This window comes from Eptatretus burgeri, chromosome 2 (genome assembly GCF_056783735.1).
Source record: "Eptatretus burgeri isolate ZD-2024b chromosome 2, Ebu_testis_v1, whole genome shotgun sequence".
Taxonomy (NCBI): Eukaryota; Metazoa; Chordata; class Myxini; order Myxiniformes; family Myxinidae; genus Eptatretus; species Eptatretus burgeri.
Genome location: NC_140962.1, coordinates 148221162 through 148248848, shown reverse-complemented (window position 1 = coordinate 148248848; position 27687 = coordinate 148221162). Strand labels below are relative to the sequence as shown.

General features: G+C 41.7%; 2 protein-coding genes across 3 annotated transcripts in view; both read right to left on the bottom strand.

Annotated features, from left to right (window-relative positions):
* The window catches only part of LOC147033497 (tripartite motif-containing protein 14-like), a 234279-nt gene that overhangs the window by 94032 nt on the left and 112560 nt on the right, over positions 1-27687 (bottom strand). The gene's annotated exons all lie outside the window — the stretch shown is intronic.
* The window catches only part of LOC147033498 (E3 ubiquitin/ISG15 ligase TRIM25-like), a 44206-nt gene continuing 18787 nt past the window's right edge, over positions 2269-27687 (bottom strand). Inside the window, exons 3-10 of one of the 2 annotated variants that reach the window (XM_085855766.1) lie at positions 26501-26588; positions 26290-26421; positions 13030-13140; positions 12438-12530; positions 8434-8492; positions 6709-6779; positions 5958-6016; positions 2269-2973 (exon numbers count right to left, since the gene is read on the bottom strand). In XM_085855766.1, coding sequence (XP_085711892.1) covers positions 2396-2973; positions 5958-6016; positions 6709-6779; positions 8434-8492; positions 12438-12530; positions 13030-13140; positions 26290-26421; positions 26501-26588 — 1191 coding nt within the window. In that variant the 3' untranslated portion in view covers positions 2269-2395. The remainder of the gene's footprint in view (positions 2974-5957; positions 6017-6708; positions 6780-8433; positions 8493-12437; positions 12531-13029; positions 13141-26289; positions 26422-26500; positions 26589-27687) is intronic. The other variant, XM_085855776.1, reaches the window with a different exon arrangement.

The window sequence follows — 27687 nt, the reverse complement described above, 5'->3', positions numbered from 1 at the left end:
AAATTAAAGTATAGACAAAAGCTTGAGAAACAGTTCTTAACGAACAATGCTCGAGATGTTTCACAAGGTCTTCAGAATATTAATCTTTACAAGAAGAATTATCTCAAATGTTGAAGACAAGTTGAACAAGTTCTCCAGTCATTTTGATCGCCAGAATACTGCACCTGTTTCACTTTCTTTCCCGGTTGCTGATTCACAACTTCTTCGGCCTTTTACTGTGGAGGAAGCTGAGGCGACGAAACAGGATAGCAGAAAAGCAGATGGTCCTGATGGCACTGATGGCAATAATGGTCCTGATGGTGTTTCTACTGCAACTCTTAAGCATTGTTTGTGAAAGTTCTCCTCTGTTTTTGTTTGAATTTTCAACAGCTCTCTGCAACAGTCAATCTTGCCTCTTTGTTTGAAATCTTCTATTATTATTCATGTCTCAAATAAATCGAAGGTGACAACACTCAACAATTCCATTCCGGCCCTGCCCTATCATTCTGGCCCTATCCCAGATTCCATTCTGGCCTACCGTTGTCATCGTACAACGACCCATGTCTCTCACCTCAGTGATGAAGGTGTTTGAGCGTTTGGTTCTCAAGCATCCGAGGTCTATCACCACCTGTAGGCTTCATCTTATGATGATGCTCTTGCCTTAGTTATTCATTTTGCTTTTCAGCATCTTGAATTTTCTAATCGTTATGGTTTTATTCTTTTTATTGATTTCTGTTTTTAATACCATTGTTCCTCAGAAACACTTTTTTAAAAATCCAGTTCCTTGTCCTCCCCACCCCACAATCCTCAATTTACTTTTTACTAATTTCACAGATGGTGGTCCTGACCAGTGAAAATATAAAAGTTGGATAGACTCTCAACACATGCCATTTTTTGTCAGGTGTATACTGCATTTTCGTACTTCTGCAAACTATACTCAACTTCGTGCCTCAGCTTCCGGATGTGAAAACAGGAGGGAGAAGATGAGCATGTTTATACGACATGCACACCTTTTATAATTATACTGGATGCTTGTTTAAGCTACCATAAATGAGTGACTTTGTGCATTCGTATCTTGTTGATGACAATTATCATAAAAGTAACATTCCGGAGTCGTTTTACTCAAAAGATTACAATGAGAAACATAGGGACAATAACCCAGGGCACTTACCTGGTAGCAGCTGGATAAGATAACCTGGGAACCACTGGTAGACATGAATGACCCACAAAAGATGTAACGGAGAAGAAAGTAAATAACGATGGATTTTTTTTAATGCCATGAACAACCCTTGGTACATCATGGACAATAAAGGTTGTGGTCAAGTTTCATCAAAATTGTGTGTGTGGTTTCGGAGAAGAAAGCAAATACATATTTTGGGGTTTAATCCCCCCAGTAAAACCCCTTAGACCCCAATTTTTTAATGTCGTAAACAAACTTTAGTACATCATGGGTGATGAAGGTTGTGGTCAAGTTTCATTGGAATTGTGTCTGCAGTTTTGGAGAAGAAAGCAAATACATATTTTGCAGGCAAACACACCCCCCCCCCCCACATTACACCCCTTTAGACACCGACTTTTCTCATGTCAGGAACTACCTTGGTACATCACAGGTGATGAAGGTTGTGGTCACGTTTCATCAGAATTGCATGTGCTTTTCTTTCTGAAAAGAAAGCAAGTCCCTATTTTTGGGGGGCAACCTCCATAACCACCGTTGGGCCTGATTTTTTTTAATGCCATGAACAAAATTTGGTACAGACACGGTGTTGAACAGTGTGGTAAAGTTTCATCAAAATCGCATGTGTAGTTACAGAGAAGAAGTTGGAAGTATTTGTGGATGGAAGGACAGACGGACAGACAGACGGACAGACAGACGCGCCATCCAATAAGATCCCCGGAACTACTTTCAGGAAAGCTAAAAAGTGCGGATGTTTCTGGTGTCTTTAAAATGAATCTCTTTATTAAAGAAATGTTTCTTTACTGATATCTTTTCTGACAAATATGAACTCATAGGATTTAACCATAGCAGGCGAATACTCTTTGCAGAGTCAAATGCAACAAGATAAAGCGTTTGAGAATTTTAATACCTTAACAACACACACAGACACACACACACACACACACGCACGCACACACGCACACACGCACACACACACACACACACACACACACACACACACGCACGCACACACACATGCACACACACACACACACACACACGCACGCACACGCACACACGCACACACACACACACACACACACGCACACACACACACACACACACACACACACACACACACACACACACACACACACACACACACACACACACACACACACACACACACACACACACACACACACACACACACACATTCTTGACTTGTGACTTTGAGCATCAGCATCCCATTGTTGACAATCACAAATGCAACATCCCTGGGTAGTTATCCTCGTGGCAATGTAATGACAAAAAGCGCAGAGTATCACCAACATTGCGGAACCTCAAAGCAGGCTTGAGTGACTTATTTACACCCATGTTGAAGGTGTGCATCAGCCAGGAGAAACTATCATCAATAGCATAAAAGACTAGATCCCCTTGGTCACAATCCAGACACACTCCGAGATGCTGAGGATCTCCCAGCATGTTCAGGTTGGTTTCAAAGCCATCATGCCGAGCTGTGTATTTCCCATCATGTTTAGCAACACAACACGAGTTGACATTCCAACCCAACAAGCATTCCCAGCTATCCCCAAACCGGAACATGGACTCAGACGCGATGCCAATCTCATAATCGTGGGCCCGAGTGACGTCCACTTCCCAGTAGTAACGGCCAGACGAGAAACTCTCTTTGGCTAAAACCTGTTTACAGTTGGTAAATCTGTGTGGGTGTTTCGGGTACCGCTGATCGATACCGCTCATTGATGCGTTATGGAGGTCTGAAGAGATCACAATTCGTTGATATGCAGAGTTTATGTCGAGAGTTGGAGAAACCGCATCTGCAGGTAAAAACAAAGAAAGTTGAACAATAAAAATGGAAGGTCTATGAGAGAGGGAAGATAGAAGGAAAAATGAAGTAGAAAACAGTGGAACTGAAATGTGTTTTTGTTGGTCAAACAAAGAAGATAGAAAGTGTGATTCGTGTTTAATATTAAACATATAAAGCAAATAGGCAGTGTAAATATTGTGTATATTCTTCAGAGTTAAGCAAATCAGGAGTGTAACTCTTGTTAAATTTTAAAGAAAGTAAATGTGTGGTGTAATTCCCCTTCTCAAGTTTTTTGTGACCCCTATCCTCCCCCACCTCTCTCTCACCTCTTTTAATCTGTTTGTCAGTTTGTTTATTCCTTTTCTTTTTCATCCCCACTTTCCCCTTTCTCTTCGTGCTGTGTTCTATTCAGGTTTTGTGCAGCTTGTTCACCCCATGTGTCCTCCCCCTTCCCCATGATCTCACTCTCACTTCTACTCTGCTGTTGGTGTTTTCCCCTTTTCATTTTCTTCCATTTTATTCTTCTTTAACTCTTCCACAGCCTCAACCCTGCAAACAAAAACTTATTGTTTCAATTTTTGAAACAGAAAGTGCATTTGGAGATAACCCAGCACCACAGGATTGTTGGAAGGGAATTCGTTCCAATTGGAATGTGGAATATTTAGGGAGTTTTCCAGGAATGTCCTTTGGCAGCATAATAGCAGGGACCCCTCCACGTAATGTAAAAGGTGACTTAAAGTCATCAACCCCTTTCTTCTTCAAGTCTTGAACCCCCCCCCCCCCTCTTCTCAATCCCAAATCCTCAACCCCAAGTCTTCAAACCCCCTCCCCAAAAATCCTCTAACTGACAAACAAACAAAAATTTATATTTCACTCTGGAATGATTCCCATTTCCACTGAGTTTCCTGATGTTCCTGCTTCATGCATTTCCCCCTATTTCTCCAAACTGAAAACTGAATCCACATTAAATATAAACACGTCTTAAAAAAATAAACATTTTAAGAATGCATTTCAACCCTTGCATCTTTTCACAAATGCTGCACATAGTCTTCTTCTCCACCACGATGTATTCTCTTCTTCTTCTTCCTCTTCTTATCCCTCTTCTTCTTCCTCAAAAGGATTATTTTTCAAAGGTGTTTGTTTGCTCTGCACCTCATCCCGAGCACCCCTCCTCCCCACCTCCATTCATCCAGCGCAGCATTTCTCCATGCGTTTACAAGCGTTCTTATCTCCCACCAATGATCTTTATCTCTGTTTGTCAAAGCTTGCAATCTGGAAGCAGGAAAAGCATCCACCCCCACCCGCTCACACCCTCAAAGCTACATACCCCACTTTCTGTATCCCTCCTTACCCCACCCTCGGAATGCTTCCCCTTCACCTGTGCTTTTAAAAGTTTCCAACACACCTCACACACTCAAACACTCCCATGCACTCTGCACATTCAAACATTCTCCCACACCCACCCTCACCAAAGCCTCACCTTGCCCCTGCAAAGCATCCCCCCTCTCCCATTCTGCACCAACATAATGACTCCTCCCCCTTATCTCTAACTATATGGACCTCAAACATCCGAGGTCGCTTCTCTTACCTGCCACATCTCTCAAGTCAGGGCACTGCCGGTAAACAAAACATCATCTGTTTAGCAGTATCATCTGTCACAGGATGTGAAGCCTGGTGTCAGTCAAATGGTTAGGGTGGTGGGCTTGGGATGCACCAGATCCTGAGTTCAAATCCTGCTTGCTGTTGAGGTAATACCAGGTGGGGTTGATTCTGCTGTCATCCTTCTAAGGTTGGTAAAATGACTGCCAGCTTGCTGGTAACCTGTGTTGGAGTGGTGACCTGTCCAGGAATGTGCCCAAGAGCCAAGGAGAATGCTTCGGCAGCTCCAACGCTCTGCACAGAGTAAGGCCCCACTCGAATATCACAGGATGTCCCCGACTCCTTTGTGTCTCTCCCTGGTTAATGTATTTTCCAACTTGTTCGGCCTGAACTACATCCTGGAGGCAGAGTTCCACTTTATATCAATAACTCACATTTGGACTGTCCTTACACCTTCCAACCCCCAGGGTACCTCCTCATTGCAATTTTCCCTCTGCTCCCACCTCTTGTTCATCTGTGTTGTGCAATCCTCCAAATAGTGATGGCTTCATCTGCATCTCTCTCAGACAACATGGCCAAATTTTTAACCACTCATCCCAAGTCTCTCTTCCTCATATGTGGAAATTTTAATTGTCACCATGCAACTTGGCTGGGTGTTGGTACCTCTCTCACCAGCCATGGCACTTCAGCAAAGGATTTCTGTGACTCCATGGGACTGACTCAATCTGTGAACTTTCCAACCTGGATTTCTCCCATGACAATTAATCCTCCCTTCAGGACTTGGTGATGACTAACTTTCCTGCAAATGTCTCCTGCTTTTCCTCTGCTCGAATTGATTAATCTGATCACATGCTTTTGAAAGTCAACATCTCTCGACCTATTTTGTTCTGAAGAAATTAAGTGTCCGTTTAAACTCTGCTGTTGTAACTTGTACTGCTCAGTTTTGTGGGGAAATATTTTTCCAATCGTCATTGGGCAAAATCTCCATCTGTTGAAACAATGCCTTTCGTTGGTTGTTGGGCCTAACAAAGTCGGCATAGTGCTTCTCAAACCTGTCCAACCTCAAAGTCAGTGTTTTGCTTTAGAAATCATGTGATTCTTATTGACAACATACTAGTCCAGTTGTTCACTGTTGTTGGCCTTAGTGTCTCATCACTGTTGCAGAGATGGATAACCTACTGTTTGTGGAATACTGTAATGATGTGATGATGTCATTCTTTTCCTTTTTATAATTACTCGTGCATGGATAAAGTTTAAAATTAAAAGTGATAAGTAAATAAGCTGTGTTAGTATTGCGTTAATTTTAAAAGAGAAAAGTAAATAGACTGTAACATTACCCCCTCCACACTCCCTCACCACAGTATGAACTCCCTTATTTCCCATTACACTACTTACACCTTCTTCTCCAGATGCTCAACTTGTTCTCCACAGCATCTCTCTCATTATGTTCATTCCTAGGTACAAACATGGAAATACTGAGAAGACAGAAATTTTCATTTGAAATGCTTTATGATTTAAACATTGTGATTAAATTCCTTCACTAATATAATGGTCAAGATGATGACACAAAACCTTCATTAGCCCCCAGCCTCCACCCCACGCCTTGTGTCCTCCCCTACTACTCATTCTTCCCCACATCCCTTATTTGTCCAATTAGCCTCTATTTTGTCCCTCATCCCTGTTCTCCTCCACCATCCTCAACATTGCACACACCAAAAAAAAAAAAATCCAGATTTTTTTTTGTCCTGCCGATGATGATGTGCTACTCAATTGGTTCACACATTCCTTTGGCTTTTAAGCATTCAGTTGTGATCATCATTGTTTTAGGATTAATTTGGTGCAAGTCAGTGATATATTTGACTTGACTTGACAGTGATATATGGCCATGCTGTTTTACCACCTCACTATTTACCGACCACTTGGGCTGCCTGCGATTTCAATGCCAGGTTGTGCCATTGCCATGGTACTGCTAGTCATCGCTGATACTGTTCCACCTGATTGAATGCATTTCAGACCAAAATTTTATGAAGAATTTGGTTTCCTGGTTGCTGAGGATCAGAACTGCTCCCAATGCAGTACCCCTGTAGAGTAGAATAAGAATTTGATGAGTGTACCAGAAAATTTTATCATCACGAGTCCAACTTACAGTAGTGTCCCGACTTCAGGAACACGATTCTCGGTATCTTCATCCACATTCATTCTGGAAACACGAAAGTACTGCAAAAACACCAGAGATCATGTATTATATAAGATGATTGATAAACAATGTTTTCATTGTACTTTTAAAGCAAATGTAGATAATTTATGGAGGCATGTAGCTTTTATATTTTTTTCACTGAACTTTGTTGAAAAAAATGTGGTAACATTGGAAAAATTTCAATATCAGAGGTAAGTATGGTGTTTTCAAAATGAGCCAGTGAGTCGACCGCCATAATATAGTCATAATTGAATTGTGATATTTTGGAGACATTGGAATCTTGTGAGTCATCATATTTCATTCATGAAATGAAAAGATGAAGAAAACAATTAAATCATGGGAATTTGACATGGACAGTTTGCATCAAATTGAGTTTATTACAGCGCGGCGACATCGCGCTGTTATATAATTGCCTATTCTGTCCTGGGTCTTCTGTAACGTTTTTTGCTGTGATGTGGGCGGAGATTGCTGCTGGATTGTGGGCGGAGATTGCTGCTGGATTGTGGGCAGAGATTGCGGGGTGGATTGTGGGCGGAGATTGCCGGGTGAATTGTGGGCAGGGTTAATGCGGAAGAGCTACGTTTTTTGTGCTGAATCGTTTTTTGTGTGACGCCGGAAGTTGATTTTCTGAGCAGGAAGTGATAATCTTCCTGTTCCGTTAGTTGTTGACGCGCAGCGTTGTAACTCTCGTTACAGCGCGGCAACATCGCACTGTTATATAATTGGCTATTCTGTCCTGTGTCTTCTGTCACGTCTTCTGTCACACTTATGGCCGCGTACGTTCCTTTGATCCGAGGGATATAAATATAAATTTGTCCAACGTCACAACTCTTCCCATCATGCATGCTAATTCACCGTGTCGACATTTAAATTGTATAATTGCAAAATTGTTTCATCATTCTTAACCTCGACTTTTACTGCCCACAGCCGCGCGATATCGAAGTATTCACTTCTTGTTATGTAATTGTTTCCACCACTGATTTGATTCTCAATTTGAGTGATTACAGGTGTATTTCATCATGTTAGAGCATTTAAAGTGTAAATGGTTCAAAGAAACTAAGCCTGGGACCAACTTCATCACCTTATCCCATGTCCATTTTCCCTTTGAACCTCCACTACATCCATAAAATATGTATTATTTTAAAAACTCAACTTGGTTTGGAAGCATGTGTTCTCTATATTGTGCTTCATGTATTCTCTCTATTCTGCTTTGAAGTTCCTTTTACTCTGACTAAAACGAATGACCGAAGCAAAAGCAATGGCGATGTGGCTTCCCAAACAGTGGAGATCCCACATGATATATTCTGGGACCACTTTCTCATATCTGAAGACTTTGGAAAAGAGACTGTATGCCAGTCTGCCAGAAAGAGAGAAAGAGAAAAGAGAGAAACCTGTGTGCCAGAAAATATGCAGGTGATTCTTTGTAGAAGTACAAGATAAAGACAGTCATTGATAAATCCTGATGCAGTGTGTGAGAAACTGAAATGTTTTGGAAAGGTTTATGGGTGTGACATAAAGGGAAGAGGTGAAAATGTAAACTTTTGAGAACAAATGATAAGATGGGTAATGTAATGTAGTCTTGTACTAAAAGTAAGTGATGTACTTTTGCAGATTGCTTGTTGGAGTGGTAGTAGTAAAGCATAAAAAAAATAGAAATGAGAAAATCTCATTAACCTGGCACAAAACCGGGCAACACGGCAATCCTTCCTTTCGAAATCTTTTTTGTATTCTCCCTGAAAAAGCAGAAGAGATTATTATTTCATTTTTGACAGCGATACGTAAGAAACATTTTCAACAGTCATTCACTGTGTGTGTGTGTGTGTGTGTGTGTGTGTGTGTGTGTGTGTGTGTGTGTGTGTGTGTGTGTGTGTGTGTGTGTGTGTGTGTGTGTCAAGCAATGTGAAAATTTCACAAATTAACACTTTTTTTAGCAGTCAGAACTGCTGTTAATGTCAAATCTGCATTTTAAATTTTGAAATTCGGTTCAGGTTAAGACATTCTAGAGCTTATCACAATTCAGCTGTTCTGCTTATAAATGTCCAGAGAGTTGTAGTCACATTATTTGATACTCTGGACGCGTATTTGATACTTATTAAACATTTTCTGGACAGTGAGGAGTTTCCTTGTTTTGATATCTAGTTTTTAGATCCTCATGGAGGATCTCAAAGTCTTACTCACGTTGTTGCTCTTCATCTTCTTCTTGTGGACTTTTTTGTTTCACAGCCTACAGTTTTCATCGAAACTTCCTGAAACTTGGCATATATACGTAAAAATACGCTGCGCAGACAATAACCATTTCCGATTTTGAAAATTCCTCCTAGAAAAAAAGTTATGACGTCATTAATATCTCTGCTAATGGAAATCGCCTAAAAATTATCTCCGAAACTAGGCAAGCTTTTTGATTTCTGTTTATGGGAATCGAACAGGGCGTCAGCAGAGATTAATCACCGCACATATGATACATCAATATGACGTCATATCAATTTTTATGACATCATTCCTATTTTTTGACATTTTTTGTTTCACAACCCAGAGTTTTCATCGGATCTTCGTGAAACTTGCCATGTATATGCAGAAAGCCCACGCGCAGGCAGTAACCATCTCCAGTTTTGGAAATTCTTCCAAAAAAAAAAGTTGATGTCATAATATCGCCGCTAATGGAAATAGCCTTTCCCATTATCTCCGAAACAAGGCAAGGTGTTTGAATTTTGTTTGCGGGAATCAAGCCGGGCATTAGAACAGATAATTGATCGCAAACCTGAAACATCACAATGACGTCATATTCGTTTTTATGACGTCGTCATTAAGAGGATGAGGATCTTAGCTCATTTGAGCTTGTTTATTTTCCGTTTGTGGGCAGTTTTCTATTCCACAGCTATATTGGAACACTAGTACTGCAAGTTGGTTTTTGGCATTGATTTTATTTCTTGAGGAGAGGTACGTTTTTAAGATTATCCTCGTTTTTTTCTTTGGCAATTGTTTTATGCATTTCTTGTGACATAATAGGTGGCCCTCTTCTTCTCCGAAGCATTTGCATGATGCTTCGTTCTCTAGCTACTATATTGTTGTATTTAGGTTGATTTTTCATGTGCGTTTTTGTTTCTCTACCTTGCACGAATGTGCACTTGACACACTTATCCAGGCCAAATTCCATTTTGATGTCGTTGGAGTACCGCTTTACTCATTTCAGTTGTTCTGTCAATTTTACGTCGTTCGGTGCAAAGAGTTTAAAAACATCCATGTACAGTCAATGTGTCACCTTTATGATTTATTGGAAATTTCTGATATTGAATGCAAGGATATATCATGACCTTGTTCATTAATGAGTTTACTTAGGGGATCCAGAGTCAGACAGAACAGGAAAAGTGTGTTCACTCCTGATATTTAAATCCTTCCTTCCAAGTGCTGCAGAATTAGTGTGGTATTCCAGAGTTCCATTCCTTCTCAACTCGTTTGATCTTATATGTGCGTATTTGTGTGTATGTGGACATGTATGTGTATGTGTTCATATGTGCATGCCTGACCGTGCGTGCATGTGCATGCATCCAAGTCACAACGTTTTTTTAACATTTGAGCTTTTGTCATCAAATTTTAACAAACTCTTGTGATGAGAATATGTTGAAGTCTCATTAGTCATTGTGTCTAAAGGTCAAGGTCACATTAAATGGTCCATTTTCATTCAATTGACTTGAAATTTGAAGAGAATTTGCATACTGGGTCACCAAATCCTATTGATTAAGGTCAAAAGGTCAAGGCCACATGCAATCATCAATTTTCATCTGATTGGATTTGAAATTTGAAAATCTTGGCAGGTTAGGTGGCTTCATTGATTCATCAATTAAAAGCATGAAACCTATTGTTTTTTAAGTCAACAATTCACAAAGGTCGAAGTCTCATCAATTTTCATCCAATTGACTTGAAATGTGAAAAGGGTTTCCATATTGGGTCACTAAACCTATTGGTTTTTGAAGTCGAAATATAAAATTCCAAGGTCATATAAAATCAACATTTTTCATTCAATTGCCTTGAAGTTTGAACAAAATTTGCATATTGGGTCACTGGATTAGTTCTCCACTCAAAAGCTCGAAGCGAATTGTTTTTTATTTCAATGGAAAACGTCACAGCAACTGGTTTCACAAATATTGGTCTATGACCACTTATTATTTTGCCAAAACGAAGTTTTTGCAAGATAGGTTAGTCAGCCTGTATGTTTTTTTTAATTTTTTTTGTTTGTCTGTAATCACGTATAAAAAATTCTGCAGAGCACAGTTATCATTGGAAATTTTTGTAACTTCGCATATCAGAGGCCTATAGAGGTCCCTTTCAGCGCACAAAATTTTGAAGGTCAAGGTCAAAGGTCAAAGGTCAAGGTCACTTTGTCGCAAATCAGGGGAGTTGACAAAACCCTTATTTTTTGAGTAATTTCGATCGGATCGTCTTCAAACTTCATGGGAATATAGTTCATGGTCTGGCGCTCAGCTGATTAATTTTTGGTGGCGATTGGCCTTGACCTTCATATGTTTTTTTGTCTGTAATCACGTTTAAATCACTCTGCAGAGCACAGTTATCATTGTAAATTTTTGTAACTTCGCATATACAGAGGCCTATAGAGGTCCCTTTCAGCGCATAAAATTTTGAAGGTCAAGGTCAAAGGTCAAGGTCACTGTCGCAAATCAGGGGAGTCGACTAAACCCTTATTTTTTGAGTAATTTTAATCGAATCGTCTCCAAACTTTATGGGAATGTAGTATATGGTCTGACGCTCAGCTGATTAATTTTTGGTTTCGATTGACCTTGACCTTCATGGTTAGCACCTGAGGTCAAACATATTTGACCCCAAGGTCAAATTTTCAAGTTTTAGGAACCATTTTGTGTAGGACCTCAAATTGAACAGCTCGATGAGTACTTTCTAAATATGTCAAGCTTGAGACATTACGATGTCATTTGGTGACGTTATGAGGCAAACGCATATTTTTCATGGTTACTCTGTAGAACGATTCTCATCGGAATCTCTCGTCGGCAGATATTCCTCAAGGAGTCACTCCTGGTGGATAGCAGCTCTGTTCACCTCAGTGTGACCTTAAAGAAGTCAAACGTGGTCACCTTTTGGCAAGATATGGGTCATCCTGCGGGTGACATTGGTTTGTTTTTTGTTTTTTTTGTTTGTTTGTTTGTTTGACTTGCATGCACTCCTGAAACGCTGGACCGAGTCAGTTAAAAACCACTGGTTATACAGGGGTTGCACAGGAAGCTTTTAAGTGGTAAAATAAATTTATAGTCCCTGAGGTTCAGGGTTGGGAGTGGCTCCAATTTTCTCTATTTACCGAATAGCACCACTACAAGTGGGATGGGGTATTACAAGTAAAAATATAATATGCTAATTCTGGGGAAATTAACCAATCCATAATTCTGCTGGATGAACCCATCCACTCCTCCTTTGCTGGAATTAGCAATGACTATTTTTGTTTCACAGTTGGAATGGATAAGTAGAGGAATGAATAAACAGGAAAAGATGAGAAAGAGGATTGTTCTTATAATGACATTCCTTAACACAATTTTACAATTGCCATTTATTAATGTACTGTGTAATGTATACTTGATGGAGGATTGTAACCTTCATATGATTAGGAATCATAAAGCAAGAAAGATGTAATGGTTGAAGAGACGTTTCAGACTTACTCCGAAGTAAAAATAATATCACGCACAGGACTCCAATCAAAAGGATCCAAATCAGCAATGGAGACAAGTCAGTGTGTGTAGAAGCAGGTTCACCTTTTGCAGGGATGTAGATACACAAGAATAGTTTGGTTAGTGAGATCAGGGATAATTAATTCCAAAGTTAAGAAATGTAGAAGATTGGATCAACATCAATCGTTTCATGACATTTTTCTCGTTTGGCTTATTTATATTTCCATTACTATTCCAATCTGCAGAACTTTTGTCTCAAAAACACAACATTGATGTTCATTTTTTTAGTTTTTTTTGCAGGGATGAAGATAAACAAGAATAGTTTAGTTAGTGAGATCAGGGATAATTAATTCCAAAGTTAACAAATGTAGAAGATTGGATCAACATCAATCGTTTCATGACATTTTTCTCATTTGGCATATTTGCATTTCCATTCCTATTCCAATCTGCAGAACTTTTTTTCTCAAAAACACAACATTGATGTTCATTTTTTTAGTTTTTTCATTTTGTTTGGTTTTCACCTACTCTTCCTCTTTCCATCCAAAATATATTCTCAAACCAGACGGGAACATCGTTTGCTTACCTCTTGTTGTCTCCTCCAACTCACACTTGTTCGCTTTCTTTTGGAAGCCCTCCCGGCAAACACATTGTCGGTTATTTTTGAAGGTACACTTACTCTTTTCAACCTCACTCTCTGTGGGAGAGAATTAAAAAACATGAAACGACGAGTAAATTACAAAATACAGACAAAAACTACGTTGTTTCAGCCATGGAAGCTTTCAGGGGCCAGTTGCTTTCACTTTGGGATAAAGTTGAAAAGAAGTTTTACCATTTTCTTAATGAAATGCTGCAGTTGTTGTTACAAGCTCCTTGCAGGAAACATTTTTAACATTGATGTACAGGAGTAAATGGCTGTGTGTGTGTGTGTGTGTGTGTGTGTGTGTGTGTGTGTGTGTGTGTGTGTGTGTGTGTGTGTGTGTGTGTGTGTGTGTGTATGTGTGTGTGTGTATGTGTGTGTGTGTATGTGTGTGTGTGTATGTGTGTGTGTGTATGTGTGTGTGTCCTCCATAACTCCAAAACCATGAAAACTAGCAGCCTGAAGCTTTGCATGGATATGGAGAAAACTCAAAGGAAGTGCCTGACTGAAAATTGGTTGTTTGGGTTCATTAAAACACCCCTTTTGAGGAAAATTAACGCCTTATCTAATTATATCCTTAATCAGGCACATCTTTGGTCACCACTCCCTATGGGGTCTTAAAGCATATCCGAGGTAACTTCACCGGGGTATGAAACCACCATGTTTTTTGGCATGCTCAATCATGCCTTGACTTGGAACAGGCTGCAACAATTTCTGAAAGATAAAGTTTATTTTCACCTCCCTCACTCATATTATCGAAGGCCTATTCATCATACTGTAGCTATGAATCGTAGTATAAATCACTTTTGTAAGTTCGAGAGTTTTCAAATTATGAGCTTGGAGCGATTTCATGCATTATATGATACGATTTTCCATGATGCCCTCTCACGGACTAATTCAAGTATATCATCGAAATATTATTTTGTTTCTGAGGATTGTATATCGTCCAGACGAAAGAAGTGTTGAAATCTGGAGTGACATATGATAATTTGAAGAAATAACTAGTCTTATAACTAAGCTGATGCACCTATATACTTTAAATAAGCAATGCTGTATTCCCTCCTTGTCAATATATACACAAGAAAAGGTGAAATTTACAAAGCATTAAATTTATCATTTTCTTCTGTTTGGAGAATTATATTGAGTGAAGAAAAGATTTAAGAATGTGCCCAAATTAACCAGCTTCATTGCCGATATGATTAATGCATTCACTGTTTGACCTCATGCCCTCCTGCCCACCAAAGGGACTGCTTATCCATAGCATCTGCTCGATCTGTGTCTATATTTTCGCAGGTTTCATGAGGTGCTCTAAGGGGAATCAAAGCAAATCTGGTGAAAAACAGACATTTTAAAATAAAGTTATAATGTTTGTGTGGACCATGCTGCTCTGTACCACATTTCAAGTGCACACATGAGCAGGCAACATGACGGATTATCTAAAATGTTTATTTCACAGGTGATTAACTTTGCGATGTTTCCAGGGTTGTTCTCCATTAAACATTGGCTCTTTTGTGGAAAAAGTCATTATTTGAACTCATTCAATTTATTTATTTAACTGTTGCATGCACGTGAAGACCAACTTTAAAGTTAAAGAGATCCTACATGGTGTGCAGCCACAGCCTAGCCAGCAATTCCGTATCAACCATTTAATTGTAGTGCTTGCTTGAGTGCATGAGCTACTTGCTGAGTGCCCCATAGTCGATAGCCCATAGTCGATAGTTCCATACTATCTCATTCTGAGTGAATCATTCACTCACTGCGGACACTTTTACGACACCACATCATTCAGAGCGAGTGGTGCATGCTTCATCATCCTGAGCGAGTGGTTCTTGCTCTACCATCCTGAGTGAGTTGTGAAATAACACTCGGTTTCTGAGCCGTTAGCTGTATTAACGTGTTTTCTGAATTACCGAGCCCAATTTTTTTTCACCTTTCACATGGAGCTGTTTATAAAGATAAATGTTTGTGAACATGTGACTGAAACGTCGATATAAATGCAGCGTTGTTTTTCGGTGAATGCTACTCAAGGTTTTTGGGTTGTATATAGGATGGACTGAAGTCAGTAATCACACTGAGTCCAACCTGTCGATTCCCCAAAAATTGCCGATATCCGGGCAAGCACTAATGTGTGTGTGTGTGTGTGTGTGTGTGTGTGTGTGTGTGTGTGTGTGTGTGTGTGTGTGTGTGTGTGTGTGTGTGTGTGTGTGTGTGTGTGTGTGTGTGTGTGTGTGTGTGTGTGTGTGTGTGTGTGTGTGTGTGTGTGTGTGTGTTGTTCATAAAGCATAACATATTATCTCTGCTAAGTTAATTTATCTCTGCTAAGTTTAAGCTTGCCCCACCCCACTCTCTTTTTGTTCCATCCTTGCTCTACCCTCTCCCAATACAGTGCAGCACCCTCCTCAAACACCTCTCTTACTCTCCCCTCCCACCTCCCTATGTCTGCCTCTGTGTCTGTCTCTGGACATATCCGGATGGTTGTTATGTCTGGACTCTGTTTGTCTCCAGACGTGTCTGGATGGCAGTTTGTCTCCAGATGTGTCCTGAAGGTGTTTATGTCCAGACAGGAGTTTTCCAATGGACCTGTACGAGTGGTGTTTGTCTCCAGACAGGTTGGCTCTGGACACGTCCAGGTGGTGTTTGTCTCCAGACATGTCCGGGCGGTGCTTGTCTCCAGACGCGTCTGGTCGGTGTTTGTTTCCAGACATGTCAGAGTGGTGTTTATGTCTGAACGGGAGTTTATCACCGACCATGTCTGATGAGAGTTTGTCTCTGGACAGTTCGTCCCTGATGTGTCTGGATGATGTTTATCTATGAACGTGTCTGAGCAGTATTTATGTCCGGGCGGGAGTTTATCTCCGGACGTGTCCAGCGGGAGTTTGTCTCTGGACAGCTTGGATCCGGATGTGTCCGGGTGGTGTTTATGTCCAAACGGGAGTTTATCTTCTGACGAATCTTGACAGGAGTTTGTCTTTGGACAGCTCGACTCTGGATGCATCTGGATGGTGTTTGTCTCTGAACGTGTCTAAGCAGTATTTATGTCTGGATGGGAGTTTGTCTCTGGATGTGTCGAGGCGGTATTTGTATTTGTCTCTGACAATCCAGGTGGTGTTTGTCTCTGGATGCATCTGGGCAGTGCTTGTCTCTGGATGCGTCTGGGCAGTGTTTGTTTCTGGATGCGTCAGGGCAGTGTTTGTCTCTGAACACGTCGGGGCAGTGTTTGAATCTGGACACCTCCAGGCAGTGTTTGACTCAAGACACTTCCGGGCGGTGTTTGACTCTCGACATGTCCAGATGGTGTTTGTCTCTGGACACGTCCGGGCAGTGTTTGTCTCTGGACAGGTCTGAACGGTGTTTGTCTCCAGACGCATCTGGGCAGTGTTTGCCTCTGAACAGCTTGTCTCCGGAAGCGTCTGGGCAGTAGATATATCTGGATCGGAGCTTGTCTTCGGATGTATCCGAGCAGTGTATGTGTCTGGAAGGCTTGGCTCTGGATGCATCCGACTGGTTTTGTTTCCGAATGGGATTTCGTCTCCAGACACGTCCAGATGGGAGTTTGTTTTCAGTTGTGTCTGAGCAGTGTTTTTATTCAGGTGGCTCTGGATGCGTTCAGGCAGTGTTTACAGATGGCTCTGGGCCGTGTTCATCGTATGACCGATAGAAAATGGATTTCAGACTATATTCTTTCCATCTTCACTGTTATCCTATGCACCATCATTTTGATGAAACAGTATGAATCGTAATTAATTCTCCACGACACGTCTGCCTTCCCCTCCTCTCACCTCGCACTATCTTCCCTTCCCCCACCCCTCCTCACCTGCCCTTCCTCCTCTCTTCTTTCCCCTCCACATCCTCACTCTCCCGACCCTCTCTCCCCCACTCCTTTCTCTCTCCTTCCCCCTCATTTTTCCCCCTCCATTTCATCTTCCCGTCATCGAAGCGATGGGTGGTATTTGCTCGTATATAATATATTGTGAGTTGGACACGTGTTCAGCACCTCATTGAACTCTGTCCCAGACTCCCGACCTGTTTCGTTCCTCAACCTTTGGCGACATTCATCCTTTTCACTGTCATTCTTCTCACCTCCTCCTACTTCTTTCACCTTCATTGTACTTTTCAAAAAGCGAAAATATTTCGCAGAAAAGATAACTATCTGCTTTTTACCAACTTTCTTTAGCACATTTAGTTTGAGCATTGATGGGTGATTGTGTGCATGTGTACAGAGTGCTGTTGGTGGGAGTCTTGTCAAGGGGTGTTGTGTGGTTGATGTTTTGTGCTTTTTTAACCAAGTACATGCCCCTCCCCTGAGGAAGAAAAAAAAATACAAAAAGTAAAAAACTTCAAAAAAAACAAAAAATGCATAAAAAAGATACAAAACCCCATAAAACACTATTATATATATATATATATATATATATATATATATATATATATATATATATATATATATATATATATATATATATATATATTGCATTTTATTCTTTGGATCTTGTGTTGATAAATTAGTGTGGTGTTAATGTCGTGCAGGCATGATGGGGTGAATGGCCTCCACCTGTGTCTGATTTCCTTGTATTTCCTTGTATTCTTTAATGTTTTCCTTCTGAATTCTTGTTCCTTTATTCTGTCTCACTAATAAGTAATTTACATCTTCAATTCAAACATTTTAAATAACATTCATCCACCTTTACCTTTCGAAAAAAAAAACCTGATGTCTGACTTCTTCTTTTTCTCCCTCTTTTTCAAGCAAATTATATCCTAATTCTGAAAAAACATTGAGGCTTACTGACCATATTACATCACCCAGATCTTATCGCATTACTTTCCTTTATGCTTTCAACAAAAGGTATTTTCAACCGACAAGAAATGTCTGTTTTCATTTTGAAAGAAATAAAGCTCCACAAAAGAAACCAGGTGTGGATAGAATGCTGACTTGAATCGCGACGTGCCACTTGCTCTTTATGTCCTCTTCCACACTCACTCACATTGTGGTCCACCATTACTTGATGTAACCATTTGAATATTGCCCATCTCTCCATTCAGGTCTCTGTTGCAGGTCTGGACATTCAACGTCTGTTGAAAACGTTTCTCTCACAAGATTTCTGATTCCTCTGTCTTCCTCAAGCTATTCTCTCTCTATTCTCTCTCTCTCTCTCTCTCTCTCTCTCTCTCTCTCTCTCTCTCTCTCTCTCTCTCTCTCTCTCTCTCTCTCTCTCTCTCTCTCTCTCTCTCTCTCTCTCTCTCTCTCTCTCTTTTTCCCTCTCTCTTTTTCCCTCTCCCACTCTCTCTCCCTCTCTCTCCCTCTCTCTCCCTCTCTCTCCCTCTCTCTCCCTCTCTCTCCCTCTCCCCCTCTCTCTCCCTCTCTCTCCCTCTCTCTCCCTCTCCCCACACCTCTTGAGCACAAGCGTACATGATTTACAACACTCAACATTGCAAAAGCCAACAGCCAAATTTCACATTCCAAACCAGTGAGCCACAGAGAAAAACCTGTCTGGTGTGGACTAGCAGAACGACTGAATGATTTCCCCATGAGTGGAAGGACTGAATAGCTGCCGCATGAGCAGGCACAAAGCCACTCGACACCTGGAAACCAACCGCATCATGCCGTTGAGTCACCATTCCCACCAGCCACACCAGGTCGGAGGGGAATGGTCAAAGGAGAGAGGGCGTAATTCAAGGTTGAATGCCACAATTCCCCACCGGCCAAAGCCCAATCATCCTATAGTGTAAGGCAGATCAAGGGTGAACTAATATGGGAGCAATCATGGGGTTTCCGCCCAAGCTGAAACAGGACTTCGAAATACCCAGACGAAAGTGCAGCAGAGGATTGATGCGTCTGGGAAATCTGCAAAGATGGACTGAGCCCGCGAGGACAAATGAGCTGGTGATCACAGTGCAGCAGAGGGCTGGTGAATGGACCGAGCAGCGGAGATTCCCATCTCTTCAACACATGCTGGATGGATGCGCACCAAAGCTGAATAACACACTGATTCACCAAAACTCACCACTACATGTTGATCCACAGCTCAATAAAACTGTATGCACTGGTCAGGACACTTATTTACACGATCTGTCTATTGTTTTCCCTAATACTAATTTGTTCCCTTTCAATTCGCAGAGCATCCACGAAAAGCACTCATCCTTTTAAGGGCTGACTTAATGACTCTTACTTCACACTCTTCTCGAAACATTACACACATTCACCATTTGCACCTCTCCTTACACCCCAGATTACATTCTGTACCCTCCTCATCTTTCTCCCCCTTCTCCCTCTTTCATTGAGACCAACGTACGCCCGTTGTCTTATGCGTTGGGTGGGCAAGAGGCTCATCCTACCCCGCCAACTTTTCTCTCCTTTCCTCTATGTCACTTCACTACCTTGTTTCCCTGGCATGACTGAGGTGCCTGTGTTGTTGAACCTGTGACTAAGTGACTGACTAAGACTGGGCTACTGTGTAAGGGGTAAGAGCTTTCTTTTGTGACAACGCTTATAAATGCATGCTCCTTGTTGAACCCCATAAACTGTTTCCCAAATTGCCCAATTGTCATCTTCTATTGGTTGGAATTTAGTGTGTAGATAGTGACAGGGAGTTGAGCCCCGCCATTTCATCGTGGCCAGCCTGTAACCAATGTTCCACTTAAGGTAATGCTCGACTGTTTTGATTAATAGCAGTGGAGTTTTGGGAAGCATAGTCCTTATCTGGGGTGATTAATTTGCTGGTAAGGTAAAGCGGGATTTGTATACTGGACCCTACATAAATTTACCATCTCAGACAGTGTCTGTGGTTGCTTTGCAACCCGTGAAGCCACGGAGTTATCCACAGTTCGTCGGCTTCAGGGACATCGGCCGAGAAGTGGTTCTGCGAACTCCCCTCATGACCCCTACCAGAGGCGAATCCGTAAAAATATATACATACACACATACATACATACATACAAACACATACATTCATACAATTGCCCTATTAAATATAGTAGGATTTCAATGTGTCCAATTTGTATTCAAGCACAGAACATTTATGGTTAAACATTCTGAAATTGCCACTCTTTGATCTAAATGCTGAAAATTCTGTTTAAATGATTATTTGAACAAGAGATAGCACTCGCAGAGGCAGGTTAAAAGTGGCTGGTGAGCAGAACTGAATCACTGTAAGTACACAGACACACAGCACATGTGATAAACGTCTCATTGAGCATTCATACGTCATTTCAAAAGTCGCATATTCTCCTTGGTCCTTTTTCTGTGGTGTGTCTGGGGCCTTGAGGAATAGATAACGAAGGATCTACTGATCGTCCAATACCCAGGGCAAGTATCTTTGTGAATAAACTGTGTAGATCATAAATGTGTTCACGTCCCTTGTTCTCCTTTGCTGTTTACTTTTGGTTTCTGTGAGTGATTCGAATTTCCTGATCACAAAACTGCTTTGGAGATCAGTTGTCTGTTGAATGACGGGGTGGGTTGAGAACGGTCAGCGGCAAAATAAATCAACCCATGTCCGAAACAGTCCAGCACACAGTACTGCCATCTTTTTCTACGCATAATGGAGTACCAGCATATTCTTGAGCCAGCTCAGATGTTCCACCAATATATAGTAGATTTGCATACAGGCCTGTGATGCTCCTTTGAGCATCCGAACCAGTGGATCAGAGTGACCACTTTAACAGTGGTTTTTCAGGATTTGGACCAGACAACTAGGCTTGCCTGACAACTATACTGAATGTATATGGAAATATATATATATATATATATATATATATATATATATATATATATATATATCTTCTTCTTCTTCTTTCGGCTGCTCCCGTTAGGGGTCGCCACAGCGGATCATCCATATGATCTGCATAGTGATTTGGCACATGTTTTACGCCGGATGCCCTTCCTGACGCAACCCTGGTCGCCTCTTGCGACACAGGGATATGGTACACCTATTTTAACCGGGGTATACACCGGCCCAGTACACTGGTACTCATTTCGCCAACCTCGGAAGGATGACAGGCTGAGTCAGCCCCCTGGTGTATTAATTCAGTGGCTCAACGGGGCTTGAACTCAGGACCTTTTGGATCCCAAGCCGCTGCCCTAACCACTGCGCCAACACACCAGGCCCATATATATATATATATATATATATATATATATATATATATATATATATATATATATATATATATATATATATATATATATATATATATATATATATATATATATATATATATATATATATATATATATATATATATATATATATATATATATATATATATATATATATATATATATATATATATATATATATATATATATATATATATATATATATATATATATATATATATATATATATATATATATATATATATATATATATATATATATATATATATATATACATATACATAAAGCCTGGTGTTGGCGCAGTGGTAAGGGCAGTGGCTTGGGACCCAAGAGGTCCTGAGTTCAAGCCCCGTTGGGAGACTGAATTAATATATGTATGTATATGTATATATGTGTATATATATATATATATATATATATATATATATATATATATATATATATATATATATATAATGTGTGTATATATATATATATATATATATATATATATATATATATATATATATATATATATATATATATATATATATATATATATATATATATGTATCTATATATATATATATATATATAAATATATATAAACCAAGTCGAAAACACCAGGGGGTTGACTCAGCCTGCCATCCTTCCGAGGTCGGCGAAATGAGCACCAGTTGTACTGGGCCCGGTGTATGCCCCGGTTAGAATAGGTGTACCATATCCCTGTGTGTCGTAAGAGGCGACCAGGGTTGCGTCAGGAAGGGCATCCGGCGTAAAAACCTATGCCAAATCATTATGCGGACAACAAAACGAATTTCCATACCGGATCGGTCGAGGCCCGGGTTACCAACGACCGCCACCGGTACCGGTGGTCAGCAGGGTACCAGTGGAAATTGTGCTACTGCTGGGCGAAGGAGGAGAAGGAGACGGGGAAGGCGAGTCCGGAGGCAGTGGCAGAGGGGGAAGGGTAGAAGTGTGGAGGTGAGAGTTGGAACTCTGAATGTTGGGACGATGACTGGCAAAGGGCGAGAGTTGGCTGATATGATGGAGAGAAGAAAGGTGGACATACTGTGTGTACAAGAGACCAAGTGGATGGGGAGTAAGGTGAGGAGCATTGGAGGTGGTTTCAAACTGTTCTACCATGGTGTGGATGGGAGGAGAAATGGTGTCGGGATAATCCTGAAGGAAGATCATGTCAAGAGGGTATTGGAGGTGAGGAGGGTGTCTGACCGAGTGATGAGTGTGAAGTTGGAAATTGAAGGGGTGATGATGAATGTCATCAGTGCATATGCCCCACATATGGGGTGTGAGATGGAATATAAAGAAGATTTCTGGAGTGAGTTAGATGAAGTGGTGGAGAGTGTATCCAAGGATGAAAGAGTGGTGATTGGAGCAGATTTCAATGGACATGTTGGGGAAGGGAATAAAGAGGATGAGGAGGTGATGGGGAGGTACGGTCTCAACAAGAGAAATGTGGAAGGGCAAATGGTGGTAGAGTTTGCAAAAAGAATGGAAATGGCAGTGGTAAACACGTATTTCAAGAAGAAGGAGGAACACAGGGTGACATACAAGAGTGGAGGAAAGTGCACACAGGTGGATTACATCTTAAATAGGAGATGCAACCTGAAAGAGATTAGTGACTGTGAGGTTGTGGCAGGGGAGAGTGTAGCTCGACAGCATCGATTGGTGGTCTGTAGGATGACTTTAGAGGTGAGGTTGAGGAAGAGAGTGAGGGCTGAACCAAGGACCAGATGGTGGAAGCTGAAGGAGGAAGACTGTTGCGTGAAATTTAGGGAGGAGGTGAGACAGGCGTTGGATGGTGGTAAAGATGGGTGGGATGATTGGGCAACGACAGCAGAAGTTGTGAGGGAGATAGCTAGGAAGGTACTTGGTGTGACATCTGGACAGAGGAAGGAAGATAAGGAGACTTGGTGGTGGAATGAGGAAGTACAGGAAAGTATAAGGAAGAAGGGGTTGGCGAAAAAGAAGTGGGATAGTCAGAGAGATGAAGAAAGTCGGCAGGAGTACAAGGAGTGGCGTCGAAAAGCAAAAAGAGAGGTGGCAAAGGCCAAGGAAAAGGCATATGACGAGCTGTATGAGAAGTTGGATACAAAAGAAGGGGAAAAGGATTTGTACCGATTGGCAAGACAGAGGGACCGAGCTGGGAAGGATGTGCTGCAGGTTCGGGTGATAAAGGACGCAAATGGGAATGTGCTGACGAGCGAGGAGAGTGTGTTGAGAAGGTGGATGGAGTACTATGAGGAGCTGATGAATGAAGAAAATGAGAGAGAGAGAAGGTTGGAAGAGGTGGAGATAGTGAATCTGGAAGTGGGGTGGATCAGTAAGGATGAAGTGAGGACTGCTATGAAGAAGATGAAAAGTGGAAAGGTGGTTGGCCCAGATGGTATACCAGTGGAGGCATGGAAGTGCTTAGGAGAGATGGCAGTGGGGTTGTTAACCAGATTGTTTAATAAAGTCTTGGAAAGTGAGAGGATGCCGGAGGAGTGGAGATTAAGTGTGCTGGTTCCGATTTTCAAGAATAAGGGTGATGTGCAGAGCTGTGGAAATTACAGAGGGATAAAGTTGTTAAGCCACACCATGAAGTTGTGGGAAAGAGTAGTGGAAGCTCGGTTGAGAGGAGAGGTGATGATCTGTGAGCAGCAATATGGGTTTATGCCAGGAAAGAGCACCACTGATGCGACGTTTGCTTTGAGAATGTTGATGGAGAAGTATAGGGAAGGCCAGAAAGAGTTACATTGTGTGTTTGTGGATTTAGAGAAAGCTTATGATAGGGTGCCAAGAGAGGAGTTGTGGTATTGTATGAGGAAGTCGGGAGTGTTGGAGAAGTATGTGAGGATCGTGCAGGATATGTATGAGGACAGTGTGACAGCGGTGAGGTGTGCGGTAGGAATGACGGACCGGTTTAAGGTTAAAGTGGGATTGCACCAGGATCGACTCTGAGCCCTTTCCTGTTTGCAATGGTGATGGACAGGTTGACAGACGAGATCAGACTGGAGTCTCCATGGACCATGATGTTCGTGGATGACATCATGATCTGTAGGGAGAGTAGGGAGCAGGCTGAATCGAGCCTTGAGAGGTGGAGGTACGCACTGGAGAGAAGGGGAATGTTCGTCAATAGGAGTAAGACGGAGTACATGTGCGTAAATGAGAGGGAGGGTGGTGGTATGGTGCGGTTGCAAGGAGTTGAGGTGGGGAAGGTGGATTGGTTTAAATACTTGGGATCAACTGTCCAAAGTAACGGAGAGTGTGGGAGAGAAGTGAAAAAGAGAGTGCAGGCAGGATGGAGTGGGTGGAGAAGAGTTGCAGGAGTGATTTGTGACAGAAGGGTAGCTGCAAGAGTGAAGGGGAAAGTATACAAGACGGTAGTGAGACCAGCTATGTTGTATGGTTTGGAGGCGGTGGCGCTAACAAAAAGACAGGAAGCAGAGCTGGAGGTGGCAGAGTTAAAGATGCTGCGATTCTCGTTGGGAGTGACGAGGATGGATAGGATAAGAAATGAGTGTATTAGAGGGACAGCGCAGGTAGGACGGTTTGGAGACAAAGTGAGAGAGGCGAGATTGAGATGGTTTGGACATGTGCACAGGAGGGAAACGGAGTATATCGGGAGAAGGATGTTGAAGATGGAGCCGCCAGGCAGGAGGAGAAGAGGAAGGCCAAAGAAGAGGTTCATGGATGCGGTGAGGGCGGACATGCGGGTGGTTGGAGTGTCAATGGAAGATGTGGAGGATAGAGCAAAATGGAGACAGTTGGTCCGCTGTGGCGACCCCTAGCGGGAGCAAGCCGAAAGAGGAAGAAGAAGATATATATATATATATATATATATATATATATATATATATATATATATATATATATATATATATATATATATTGTTATGGAAACATACCCCAGGGGAGAGCATAAATGGACACATCGGTGTCCCATGGATTAGTTATTTCATTAGTCTTTGTGTAAATAGTCCTTGGTCCCTTGTCGAGGTGTTGTTCGGTGGGCATGTGTTGGTTCGGTTGCATTTCCCCAGTGTAATGTCTTCACTCCCTCACCCACTGTTACGTTCAATATCTCCTTCTTCACACCATTGTTCTGTTCAATCCCTCTGTTACTTTCAATCATTCGTCCTTTTCCCCATCAGTCCATTCCCTCCCCTCTGCCTTTCTGAATCCACCAATAACCTCCCTTTCACCAACTATCCTTTTGACAATCCCTCCTACACCCCATCAGTCTTGCATTCAACCACGTGACTGTTTGATCACCTCTTGGTCCGGCGGAAACCCTCTCCATTTTTACTCCATTCTTAAATGCATGTTCATGGCATGCGATGCTTGGTTCGTGGTCTAAGGGACGGTGTTTCTCGCATGTAAAACAGTACATACAGTGCAGGGGACGTTTTGTGTGTGTGTGGATGGGCTAAGTTGCCTCGTCATGGCCTTGGATGCATGAAGGGAGGGGCAGGAGCTGCATTGAACATTTCCTCAGAATGACGTGGCATTTCCCACAAGCCACTTCATGGACCCACTCCCATCGGCTGCGGACCAATGAGGGACAGGTTCGCACGAGCCGGGACGAAAAGCGCTCATGAGAGGAAAGGAAAAAGGATGCAGAAGGTTGAGAGATGGGGAAGGCATGTGAGAGAAGGGGAGAAAAGGGATGTGAAGATGTAGAGGTCAGAAGCGGATGGAGGAGGTTTGTGAGAGGAATGAAAATGTTTGCTCGGGTAAAGAAAGAAAGGTTTTAGGAGCAGTTGATGTGAAGCTTGTGTGGTGAAACTTCTGACACTGTGGTGAAGTCTGTGGCGTCAAGTTTCTGACATGTAGTTGTAGAATTAATCCACAAAAAGCTGTAGAATGAACTCTGACCTTATCACTGCATCAAATTGAGCAACTCTTCATGTTGTCATGCTGCTCTGGTGTTTATGCGGAGCAGACATGGGCGAAAGTACAATGTCGTAAACCACTCCGTCTTAAGTCTCTTTACATTAAAAACAAACAAACAAACAAAAATAACACTGTGGTTGTGCTCAGGAGCAGCACCTATGCTACAAAGGATATCTCCCTCGATGTGAAGGGGAATTAAGAGAACAATTTACCTTGGTCACACTTGAGGCATGGTTTGCAGATTGTCATGTTGTTTGGCTTGTCCGTGTATGATATCCCCTCATCACAAGGAAAGCACAAAGGACGATTTCCAGGACTGGGACAGGGTTTGAACATGAACGTTCCTGACAAGTACAAAATTCATTTGAATTATTGCAAAAGGTGATATCAGGTAATCACAGTGGAATTGACATTAAGACTCACCAATCCCACAAAATGCACAGCAAATTCCATCAGGATGAAAGAATTGATTTGCTGGACATGGAGAACGTTCACTTCCAAAACATGAACTCTGTAAATGCAAAACAAACATCATAAGGTTGAATTGTTTTGACTGTTTGTCAAATAAATTATGATATATCGATACTATCTTCTTCTTCTTCTTGCATATGGCGGCTTGGCTGTCAGGTCGCTATCATTTTTTGGGGCATGGCGTGCTGCTGATGCAGTGTCCCTTTTACCAGGACACTGACCTCAGGAGGATGACAGGCTGAGTCAACCCCACCTGGTGTTAATTCAGCGGTTACGCAGCTCAAATTCAGGACCCTAACATCCCAAGCCAGCCACTCTAACCACGAAGCCAACACCAGACTCAATCTATATTATGAGCCGTTTCTCTGGGTGTCTGCGTCACCATTCTTCTCAGAGATGATGAACGGATCTTTGTCAAACTTTCAGAGGTTCATCAGTGAGTGCCACGTATTGTTTTAGGTGGGGGGGAGGGGGGATTAAAAAATTTTTTTGAAAAAGACAAGCTTAACATATAATAATATGTATGTATATATGTATATATGTATATATGTATATATATGTATATATATATATATATATATATATATATATATATATATATATATATATATATATATATATATATATTGTTACGAATTTGGAATTCAATTGCACGCAACATACAGGTTCCCTTAGTCAGCTATGTCGAGAAGTGCATGTTCCCTAGATTGCTCACCTTTCATTGTTTAAATGTTTTGAAATCGATTAGATGCGCTGCGGATCGATTTAATAGTTAGGGAATGAAACAATGGAGACGTCCCTCCCCTCTTCTGCAAAGAAGAAGAAGAACCCTGCCATCCCGTGACGTCAACAACTCCCTGCCAAACGAGGTTGAGTGGGGGGTGGATCATGAGGGCATGAGTCACGCCGAGTGCGGGGGAGGGATGCAAAGGATAAAGAGGACATCTTTTCTTTGTTCAAAAAGAGTCCCTTGGAAGTTCCGTAAAAAGAGTCCCGTGGAAGTTCCGTAAAAAGAGTCCTGTGGGAGTCCCGTGGCAGAGTTCGTAAAGAGCTCATGAAAGTCCAGTGAAAAGAGTCCCGTGGGAGTCCCGTGGTAGGGCTGAGTTCATGGGCTGAGTTCGTGGGAGTCCCATGGCAGA